The sequence below is a fragment of the Malus sylvestris genome, chromosome 14 (assembly GCF_916048215.2).
Source record: "Malus sylvestris chromosome 14, drMalSylv7.2, whole genome shotgun sequence".
Classification (NCBI taxonomy): Eukaryota; Viridiplantae; Streptophyta; class Magnoliopsida; order Rosales; family Rosaceae; genus Malus; species Malus sylvestris.
Window position 1 is genome coordinate 7,121,915 of NC_062273.1, and position 11,498 is coordinate 7,133,412.

General features: G+C 36.8%; 1 protein-coding gene across 1 annotated transcript; it reads right to left on the reverse strand.

The window, feature by feature from the left end:
• Positions 1-3,521: 3,521 nt before the first annotated feature.
• Positions 3,522-8,418, reverse strand: LOC126598535 (carboxyl-terminal-processing peptidase 3, chloroplastic-like). The gene is made up of 12 exons (XM_050264902.1): positions 8,051-8,418; positions 7,309-7,390; positions 6,938-7,068; positions 6,651-6,737; positions 6,262-6,340; positions 5,780-5,868; positions 5,613-5,648; positions 5,356-5,475; positions 5,100-5,186; positions 4,843-4,992; positions 4,374-4,481; positions 3,522-4,035 (listed from the first exon to the last, which is right to left on the reverse strand). Exons 1-12 carry the CDS (start codon positions 8,372-8,374, stop codon positions 3,784-3,786), a joined length of 1,545 nt encoding a protein of 514 aa, XP_050120859.1. The 5' UTR covers positions 8,375-8,418; the 3' UTR covers positions 3,522-3,783.
• Positions 8,419-11,498: the final 3,080 nt, after the last annotated feature.

An 11,498-nucleotide genomic window follows, 5' to 3' on the forward strand; every position in this document is an offset into this window, starting at 1 on the left:
AAAAGTGAATTCCAACACAAAGTAATGGAATTTGATGGCTCTTTTCCTAGCAAAGGCATTCTCTCCACATGGTTCATGGCCACTATCATCTCTCACCCATTTGACGCGAACCCTAGACGGAATCTCATGCTTGTACGCCTCAAGAAAATCCCTAAACAGCTCGTCGAAATTGATCTTCACATGCGCAGCCTTGAAGTAACCCACCTTGCCAGAAGAACCACCTTGACGGTACAAAGGTGGAGGATATTCGTTATTTTTGCGATCAGAGGAAGACATCTCAAAGTCTCTGCAAAAAAAAAAGGATGAAGGAAATATTCATAAAGCACCTTGCACACAAAAATAAAAAATAAAAAATAAAAAAGATGTGTGCATATATATATGGCCCAACAGAAGCCGCGCGGACGCAGGCCAGTAGAAATGGAGGCCCATGCCCCTTTCCTTTCTCCTCCTCCACGCGCTAAGCACCCCAAAAGGCAAGCCCAGGCCTTATGGCCCAAGCCGCATGCATCAGCAAGAGGACCGGCCTGAGCCGGCCTCTCCAACTTTCAGCGGGCCCAAGCCTAATGCACCAGCCAGAGAGATTCGGCCCGTGCCGATCTCTCTCTCCCTCTCGTCGACCACCTGGCCTGCGTTAGCTCACCCTATGCCGCATCAATATGCTGCCTTTTCGTGCACAGCAACCCACGGCATCCATGGCGTGTGTCACCAACAACCAGGACACCCATCCAGCCAACTTTTCAAGCCCAAGGCTCCCAAAAATTTAAGAAGAAAAAATTCAAATTTTTCTTACCTTGGTGCGGGACAGAGAAAAAGAAGGACAACGAGAAACGACTTTTCGCAAGGGCAAGAAAAGAAGAACGCTAGGGGAGGGGGAAGAAAAAATATCCTCCGACTTCTCTTTCTTGTTGGAATAATGATTGTTCTCCAAATTTATTTAATCCCCTGCTTAAGGAAAAATTAAATAGGTATTGGGGGCAATTATTTTCCTTTTTCTAGAAGAAGTCTATCTCCCAATCAAGGAAGAAGATCAAGTTAAAATTGGGAAACAACTCTACAAACCCAAGCAACTTGGGATTTCTACACCTACTGCCCTATCCATGCGTGCAGCACAGTAGGTGTGGGGGCATTTGTGGAGCCAAAAATAATCCCAAAAATTCTAGTGGCGACCCGTGGACTTTTATTCAAGAAGGACAAGATTGCCCTTAATAAATGAGCAGGCTTCTCAGATTCTTCCACGCGTAGCTCACATCCTTGGATGACTCAGCAACTGAACACAACTGCCCACAGCTCATCTGCCCATGGCAAGGAATTAAAGATAAGGATTAATTACCCAAATCCTATCTTTAATACATTCCTAATTGAAGATTGACTCCAATCAAATAAGTAATCCTAATTTAAACCAATTAAGGATTATTGCCCTATTATCACAAGATATTATCTCCTATTAAATATCTTGGGAATATTTAGAGAATATTTTCTCCATTAAAACCCTAAATGGCCGGCCCTAGCCCTATAAATACTCCATATTCTACCAATTTCTTAGAGCTTTGGACAACCCTAAAAAGCCTTAAAACACTTTACTCTCTCAAAGAAACTAACTTAGGCATCGGAGATCCGTTGACCTAACCCCCCCCCCCCACCTCGTGGGCGCATGAGGCTTAAGTCTCTTATCAAAGGTGTTAATTGTTTTGCAGGTGTATTTTCATCAAGACTAAAGACGGCGGAAATTTGCATCCACACAACTCATCGAATTTATTTACACTAAAAAGAGGGGAGTAGATTAAGTTTCATAATGAGCCTAAAAACATCTCATTATTTTGCAAGAATCGAACCTAAAAACCTCTCATTTACAAGTGAAGATAAATACCAATAAACCGTAATATTATGTGGCCAACCAATCGAATTTTAATTTGGATGAATATATAATTCATTATTCAAATATTGAACATGCCCTTAGAAAGAACGAAATTGATATTATATGTGGCTCCCCAATGTCCAACTTAACTTAAGAAAGAACCTGATTTGGATCATCTCCGAGGCAACTGGTCGGGATCCCCTTGACCAATGTTCGTGGACCGTTGGATTTTTATCCAACGACCACAAATAGGAGGCCTTCTAAAAGTTATAATAATTGTAGCCTTTGGATTTCCACAAACACTGATCAGGAGGATCTCGACCAGTTGCCTCGAAGAGAATCCAAATCCGAAAGAACCAACTCACGATGATGCTGCCAATCATGTAAGGCAAATAATCAAACCGAATTATTGGCCTCCCACACGAGGTTTGGTAATTGCTAATTGGTATGGTCCTTGACGACAGATTTGGATTTCATCAGGATTCAAATTGTAGGAATCTTAAAGATCTTTACATTCTAACTATTTCTCGTATATCATACGGTAAAAAATTATTTGAATTTTTTTATTTAAAATTAAACATAAATAGTATCTAACAAAAACTGATCGCACAATATATGATCCCCGTAAAAAGGATGAGGAGAAAATCCCCATCCCTCGCAACCAATCCACCTATGAACAATCCAAACTACTAGTGTGAACAAATCACAAGAAGCCAGCCAGCCAAAAAGTCTTGATGTTTTGAGTAAAAGTGGCTAACGCAACTCCAACCTGTCAAAGTAGCGTCGCCTCACACCTACACTGACACCTCTCATTTTCTTCTTTTTGGCCAGCTACTGTAGAAATTTGTATTTAGCACAACTCAATAATTTTATTGATTTGTTAACGATATAGACAAGAGTTTTTTCTTGTACAATAAAGAATCCTCCAATCTGGGAATACAATAGTAACACAAACAAAATTAATTACAAATCAATTACATGAAAACTTCCAAACTGAGAATACACTTTCTAATACTCCTCTCAAGTTGAAGAGTGAATGTCAAGAACTCTTAATTTATGTAACATAACCGAGAATACACTTTTTAATACTCCACTTGTAATATTTTTTTTGTGTCCTTTTTTACTCCGTTTCGTCAACTAAGTTGAAAGAAACATTAATTTCGTTGACGAGGCATGGCCCCTTTAGAATTTTCAACTTGTTTTCACATTTAGGGCATCTGAAACAGCAAAAATCACTCTGGCATGAAAATCAAAAAACAAAAACCCCCGCCTAAATCACTACAAATTTTATTCCTGACAACTCTAAATGGCTTAGTTTCTTGATTTCAATATCCTTAACCTATTAATATTCATTATTGAAATGATCAAAGAGCTCATGCCACTAAAGTAAACTAACGTTTTTCTCAACTCAGTGGCAGACTCAGTAAAATGGGACACAAACGAAGAGCGCATGGATTAATGTGATACATAATGAAGTGTTAATTATGAGTAGGGCAAGAATTTGTGTAGAGTACAATTGACATGTCTAAAAAAAGCTAAAAATAAGTCCTTCACTAGCCACGTAATATTACTGTCAATATGTATTCTTCTTACAGTTAAATAGGTCTTAGATTTGACTTTCATGTATGACGAGTTTGATATCAATTTATTGTAGCTGCTCATTACGTAGCTTAACATGAATTATTTCCCCTTAGTATAAATACATCATTGTATCTTAAAAAACATAAAACAAAGAAGGAATTACGCACAAATTATGCATCTGAAATTTTGGATCAGTACAGTGTAACCTATTTAACCTTGTACTTCTTACCTGCACACGATGTGGAAAGGCAAGTATAAGAAGACCCTGTTCTATTTCATTTTCATTTTCACATCTGTACCGTCAATTCCTACGCTATACAAATTTAAATTACTGCATGATCCTGTCTTCAAGAAGCAGTGCCTTTGGATTCCTGAATGTCCAATTCATGTTCGGCTACCAAGACACATGAATCTGCTTCTAGAGATGATGAGACTGAGCTCTTCTCCTTCGACGTCGATTCCTTGGGAGAATTGAGCATTTCAGTTGTGCATTGAACATCAGGTGCAATGCCAACCTGGTCTATGTCATGAAGCGCTGGCGATAAATATTTAGCCACCGTGACAAATAAAGCTGATCCATCATGTAGCACTGTGACACTCTGTAGGAAGGAGCATTAGGGAAACAAGCAACACCATAGCCACTAATTTGAGACTTGATCAAGATGTAGAATAGTAAAACAATGACAGGTTTTTTTACCATGATAAATTTAGAGTAAGTGTAGCAGTGGTCATTGTAGGTGAGATAACATATTACTGTTAGTTCACTGAATGAAAAAACAAGAGCTATGGTGCTTGCAGAGAAGAAACGCATCGTAGCTCAGCTACCTAGGAAGTTTGTAACTTGGAAATGGAGCTAAATTTGTATTGTGCACCTTAGCTTGAGTTGTTGATGTAATTAGCTACATTAAATTTTTCGTGCTTTAGAAGAACCGGCTACCTGGATTTTTCCTTTTCCGAAGGTTCTGTGCCCCACAAGAGTGGCTCGGCGATTGTCATGTAGTGCCCCTGCCAGAATCTCACTTGCACTCGCGCTGCCCTCATTAACCTGTTTCGAATATTAGAAGATTCGGAAGCCATTGTGAATATGAAGATAAAGAAGAAACAACTATTCGTGTGACAAATTTTGACATTTTGCGCATATATCAATTTTCATGAGAGAGAACGTATTATTTGCAATTGTAAACAAAAGACTTAGTATCTAGCAAAATTGAGAAAACAAAAGGCTTTGGCATAATGTTACACAGACTGCACAGTTCTGAAGAAAAAAAAAAAAAAAAAAAAAAGATGAACATGCTAATTTTTAGAAACTGCATACTTTTCGGATGAAAAGCTCATAAGAACATGTCAACAGGTGTTCATATGGCTTCCTACTAGAATGAAATTTACATATAAAGTTCAAAACTTACAAGCACAACAAGTGGATCATGTGTTATAGCATGCCCATTGACCATGTTGATGGGTAAAAGATTGCCTTCCCGATCAATTGTATTCACTAGAGTTTCATCCCCGTCTAGCCAAATTTGTGCAACATCAAGTCCAGCTTTTACCAGTCCCCCCTGAAGAATTTAGTTGGAAAAGAGAAACACACTGAGTAACCACCAAAAGGTTCGGAAAATGAGCTAGTAGAAAGCTTTTTTTAGGTAAATGAGGATGAAAAGGTTACCGGATTGTTCCGTAAATCCAGTATGTATGAGTGTACACCCTGACTCTTCATTTCATTAATAGCATTTTCCATATCAGCTGCAGCAGTCTGCCAAAATAGAATGAAGGGCTGTAAAAACATATAATATGTGATAAAAGCAACAATTGATAATCAATTATATGACCATGATTCCATGCGCGGAAGCAATTATTTTACTTCTTTAAAGGTGGATTTTTATTTTCTGCATTGCTAACAGAAAAGTGAAAGTAAGAATTACCTGAGAGAAGGCTAACAACTTCACATAACCCATTTTCGTTAAACGTCCATCTGGGGTTTTATGTGAGATGGTAGCAGTTGAAATCGGGGAAAGCTTAATGTACTCACGAGGTAGTTTCACCTTCAATCAGATGGGTCATTTTTCAGATTGGTTTACCAAAACCCATTGTTAATCAAGTACATGCGCTTGCTTGACACCGACACAAAGAAACCAAATGTATTACACAACGAAACCCAATCCAATAGGTGGTCTATTACCTCTTTTATACTAGAATCTCCAGCGAAATCATTGCCCTGGGAAACAGAATGTGAAATTAGTTATCTAAAGCAATTTGCAATTGCTGGCCATACTCTACAGGATAAGTCAATACATCACAAATACTAATTTCTGCTACAACTTGAAAACAAAGAGAGCTGATTATTACTCTGTGAACTTTTACTGTAACTGTTGTTCCAACTCGACCTCTAAGTTTCTGTATGGCTACTTCAATGTCAATACCATCCACCTTCTCTCCTGAAGTCATAAGGACCGTATTTGAGATAATGAAATGTGAGCTAAAACGTAAACAGAAAAACAGTACAAAGTTGAAATTTTGGAATACATTCTCTTGATTAAGGAACATCCTGCATTGAAAAACTAGTTAAGTATTTTTAATTTTATAGTCCAAAGAAGAATTTGGTAAATTTGAAGGAGCAAAACAATTCAGTGGCGAGTTCCATATATCAGTTTTACTAATCAACAACGTGATTTCACTTGAGCAGGCTTGCTCCATAAAGAATTTAATATATTTTGATTATTTGAATCCGCAGATTGTATGCAATGCAAGGTACAATTCGACTACCAAATACGATATTTTCATTTCCAGCGTCACAAAATAAATATCAAATGTTTGGAAGTTTGATGTACCATTAATTTCAACCAACTCATCTCCCTGATGTAAACCAGCGCGAGCAGCTGGGCCACCCTCTACACAAGACAAAACAACCTGCAATGTCCAATAAAAATCATCTACCAGATGAACAGCTTAATAAGGGAATTGTAAAGTCAATACTATATAATAAACAACTACTAAGCTTCGAAAAATACATGATAAATTTTGAAATAGGTTTTTGCAAATTTTTTAGAACAATGTATAGTTTGTCAAACTATGAGTGAACTTGTAAACATCATTGGTTCGTTAACTGTCTTAATCGCTTGACTAAACCATATATCCCAGGAACTGCATGTATCAGTTTTCCATATGTTTACTTGCTAAAAAATTTGAATTGAAAAGCATAATTTGGCCTCTTACTAACCAAATGGCCTGTTCTTGGTTCAGTATTTATGAAAAGGCCAACTCCTTGTAGATTTCCATTGCTTTCAATACGAAAACTTTCATATTCCTGTGAGTGAAAATCGTAATTAGCTGATAGCTATAACTATTTTTTATTCAAGTTAGACATATACAGTTAAACATTAGCTAATGTGATCATATCACGATTAAACTGAATTGTTCAAAGAATTCTGTATAGCAATTGCCAGCTTAACCAAAGTGAGAGTGAAATAGCAGAGAGATGGAATGCATCCACGTAAAAAAGCAGACCTTGGGACTGATGATCCGCGTAAAGGGGTCGCCAAGAGTAGATAGCATTCCACTGATTTTCATATATGCTGCATCAGCAGACTTAAGGGGAAACATTTCTGTCATCGTTTGCTGAAACTTTTGATCCCAGTCTACAGAAAAAGAATTCACATCTTCAACACTAGAAAACCCCAAAATGGGAGGAAAAAACAAGTTGAAGTTCCAAATACTATAGCAGTTTCATTTCTTGAAAATAACCGAAGTACTAAAAAATTAGAACTTGAACATTAGAATCAGTGGAGTATAAATACACTTTAAGTTCAATTCAACCATTGGTGTGCATTGTGCGTTAATCCTCGGTTAGATAAAAGCAGGATAAAAGACAGCAATACCTTGATGATTAAATGTCGGGTCTACGAATGTTTCCCTAATCAAACCCCAAGTCTCCACAAGAGTTCTTTGTACTGAATTCACCTGACAAACAAAAACTTTATTGACTTAGTCGTTGGCATCAAATTTGTGATCCAAGTACATTCAAAATATGACTTAAGAACAACCAACTGAGCAATAACTGTATTATGTTCTGTGGCAAAAAGTAGTAACACACGGTAACAAATTGATGAGTGAAAGAAATCTAACTAAATTAGGAAAACCTGGTTATCAATCAAATAAACATTAAGTAATGTAAAAAACCAATAATCTGATTTAACATGAAAACCTTGTGAAGATTTTTGAAACACAGGTTAGAAGCCCACCACTAACCACACTGATATCGTCCCCCAATTTGAATCTTACTACCTGACAAGGGTGAGGTTTTTATCACAAAAGGCCTCGGTACCATTAAGAGTGATTCAATACATATGGAAATTTAATATGTCAATTGTCAGATGTCAGATTCTTGTATTCTTAGAAAAAAATATGTTTAATTGGTATTGAATAAAGAAGTCGTCTTTTTTTCTTGTCCATTTTTCTTAATCTGCATACTTAATTATTCATGAATTTGGTTTGCAGTTTTTTTACTCTTGTCTTTAGTTAAACATGCATATCATCTAGGTTATCTATACATACATAATTAAACTCACAAGTTGATTAGTACTGGTGAGTGGTCAGAAATAAGAGAACAAAATCAATCACCTCAGTAGTGCGTGACACCGGAAAAGCCAACGTCAGAGACTCCGCCATTGCCGGATAATCACAACAAACAACAGCATAATTTGCAGCAGCGGCAGCGGCAAATGCGAGCAACCCTTTTCCAATTGCCCTCACCAACTCCTGACTGGAAAACTTAGCTTCAGAGTTAGCATTGCCAACAGACACCCTCCATTTCTTGGTCACCTGGCGATCCGAGCACGAAAACCGAGGAGAACGCAGTGACAGCGAAATCGGTTTTGGGAATCTTGGTGAAATTGGTGGGAAAGTTGCTGGTTTGAGATCCAAGTTTCGGCAGAGAGGCTCCATTTTTTTTTTCTATTTTTTAGTTTTTGTTTTTTGAGGGACATATACAGAGGAAGAGGGCTGAATATTGTTGACCGTTATATTTTGTTGGGATTCTGATGGGGTCCATATGAATCTTTATTTTGCGTGGCTTGAGATAGATACAGCAGGGTTTGCTACACGTGTACATGGTAGGAGGACAAGGAGATTCGTGAAGTTATTTCCTTTCTTTCTGGTGAAAATGGAGTTCCTGGAATTTTCTCTTTGGCTGTTTCCATTCTCATTGTATTTATAGAATGACTTTTACACTCTGTTTGATTGGGGACAATGAAGATATTTTATTTTTCAGAATGTATGAACCACTGTTTTAAAAAATCCCCGCCTAGCGCCGCCTAGGCCCCGCCTAGGCGCTAGGCCCCAGCCCACCGTCCCGATTAATGCCTAGGCCCCAGCCCACCGCCTAGACCACCTAGGCACCCGCCTAGACCCGCCTAGGTTTCAACTCACTTAGACAGAAAATACATAACTTTCATTTTGCATTTTGTTTTTTTCCAATAAATTGTAAGAGACTTGTTGCATACTTGAATGAACAAACATTGTATCCTTATTTCACATTTTTCATTATGTTCCAATACTTCATGATATATATGCATTCTATTTTGTAGTTTACGATGAAATTATATATATTTCAAGTAGAAGCAGACACTTATTTACCTGAAATATGATAGATTTACTTAAATCCGCCTAGTCCGCCTAGGCGCCCGCCTAGGCCCCGCCTAGCCGCCTAGGCACTAGGCCCCAGCCCGCCGCCTAGGCACTAGGCCCCAGCCCGCCGCCCGACTAGCGCCTAACGACTTTTAGAACCTTGGTATGAACAATGGAATTTAAATATAAAATTAATGTGTGTATAGAGTCATTAATATATAAAATTAGATTATAGTTAGGAAATGTACTAGTAATCGTGGTGGCGACGACAGTGATGATAGTTGACAATGGCGGCGAAGGTGATGATTGTGGGTGGGGTTGACGGCAACGGCAGCGCCGACAACGTATGTGGCTATTATGTGGTTGCGGCAGCATTTGTGATGGCGATGATGATAGTGGGTGGAGGCGGCGGTGGTGGTTGGTGGTGGTAGTGGCGGCGGTGATGGTGGCGGTGGCAAAGGTATGTGGTAATGATGGTGACCACTCATGGTTGAGTTTTTTTTTATATTTTTGTTTTTAAATTCTCACTCATAGAAATTTTGAAAACTATTTACATAAAATTAAACTTGGGAAATTGAGTCCCAAAATGTTTTTTTTTCTTAAACAGAAAGTCTAAATTTCTATATTCATGAGTCCAAGCAAAAAAAAAAATATTTATGCATGTCAATTTACAAATTTTGACTTTTGTCTAAATTCTAAATTTATTTCCTTCATTCAAAGCATTTGCCTTTACAATTTGGTGAATTGCATGTAGCATTTAAGAACCAATGACAAACATGTAGAAAGACACTTGTACATAAAATCATATAATTTGCACGACGTTGCACTCATGTAAACTGGTCTCTTGTTTTTTAATAATTGTTAAAGAGCAATGCTATTCTTAACACAATTTTATACCACATTTCGTTCAATAATGCTATTCTTATCTTGTTTTTGTACCATAATTGTATACCACATTAGGTGGCATTTGATGTGGACAACCACATCATTTAAATTAATTAGCATTTAATTTCAATTAAAAACTATTCAATAAATCAATAATTAATAAAAAAAACTGGTTAATTAAATGATGATTGTAGTATAGAGCAGTCTCCTTCTTCCTTTCCCTTTCAATTCTGCTTCTTCCTTTCCATTTCTCTTTCATGTCAGTTTTTTATTGATTTCTGTTTATTTCCATGATTATGATCAAGCTTTATAGAATTCGTGCGTATACCATAATCACCATTGATTTCTATCTCCAGGCTTATACCTCGTAGCCCCAATCCTCTTTCCCCTCCAAGTATTTCCGTCTCTAATCTTCATTGGTACTCCATGGCTTTTCATCTCATGATTTTTTTCCTTTTTTCTTTTCAAAATTTTTTGTGTGGTTTAAAAGAAGGATTTCATATGATTATTTCATTAAATAATGCCTATTAGCTTTCATGAGAATAGGAGTTAAAATCAAATGTTTATCGGATTAGGGTTCATACCCAATTAAGTTATTAACCCTAAAGTCTGCAATTTTCCTTATTTAACTGTTTTAATTAACAAGAAAATTTGAAAGCGAAATTAAATGATGTGGCTTGTCCAACTCATGTGCCACCTAAGATGGTAAAGAAATGTGGTATAAAATTGTGGTAAGAATAGCATTACTCCATTTCTTTACCATCTTAGGTGGTACATGAGTTGGACAAGCCACACCTTTTAATTTCAATTTCAATTTCAATTTCAATTTTTCTTGTTAATTAAAACACTTAAAGAAGGGATATTGCAGACTTCAAGTTTCTCTCTTGGGTTAATAACTTAATTGGGTATGAACCCTAATCCGATAGACATTTGATTTTAACTTCTAATTCTCATGAAAGCTAATAGGCATTATTTAATGAAATAATCATATGAAATCCTTCTTTTAAACCACACAAAAAATTTTGAAAAAAATAAAGGAAAAAAATCACGAGATGAAAAGCCATGGAGTACCAGTGAAGATTGGAGACTGAAATACTTGAAGAGGAAAGAGGACTGGGCTATGAGGCATGAGCTTGGAGGTAGAAATCAATGGTGATTGTGGTATACGAGCAAATTCTATAAAGTTTGATCATAATCATGGAAATAAATAGAAATCAATAAAAAAACGTAATGTGAAATAGAAATGGAAAGGAAGAAGCAGGATTAAAAAGGAAAGGAAGAAGGAGACTGCTATATACTACAATCATCATTTAATTAAGCAGCTTTTTATTAATTATTGATTTATTGAATAGTTTTTAATTGAAATTAAATGCTAATTAATTTAAATGATGTGGTTGTCCATATCAAATGCCACCTAATGTGGTATACAATTATGGTACAAAACATGATAAGAATAACATTATTGATAGTGAGCTAAAGCATATAGAATTCTCAACAAGTTTGTAGCTCAATTTCCCACCTCACGAGGTCATGCATTCTTTTTTCCTTTTCTAGTATT

What these genes read in the sequence shown, in the direction of transcription:
- LOC126598535 (XM_050264902.1), bottom strand. Translation starts at nt 8,374, where the DNA reads ATGGAGCCTCTCTGCCGAAACTTGGATCTCAAACCAGCAACTTTCCCA. An exon ending in CGCGGATCATCAGTCCCAAG is followed by an intron (nt 6,738 to 6,937) that starts GTCTGCTTTTTT and finishes TTTCACTCACAG; the next exon opens with GAATATGAAAGTTTTCGTAT. An exon ending in GAGATTCTAGTATAAAAGAG is followed by an intron (nt 5,476 to 5,612) that starts GTAATAGACCAC and finishes ATCTGATTGAAG; the next exon opens with GTGAAACTACCTCGTGAGTA.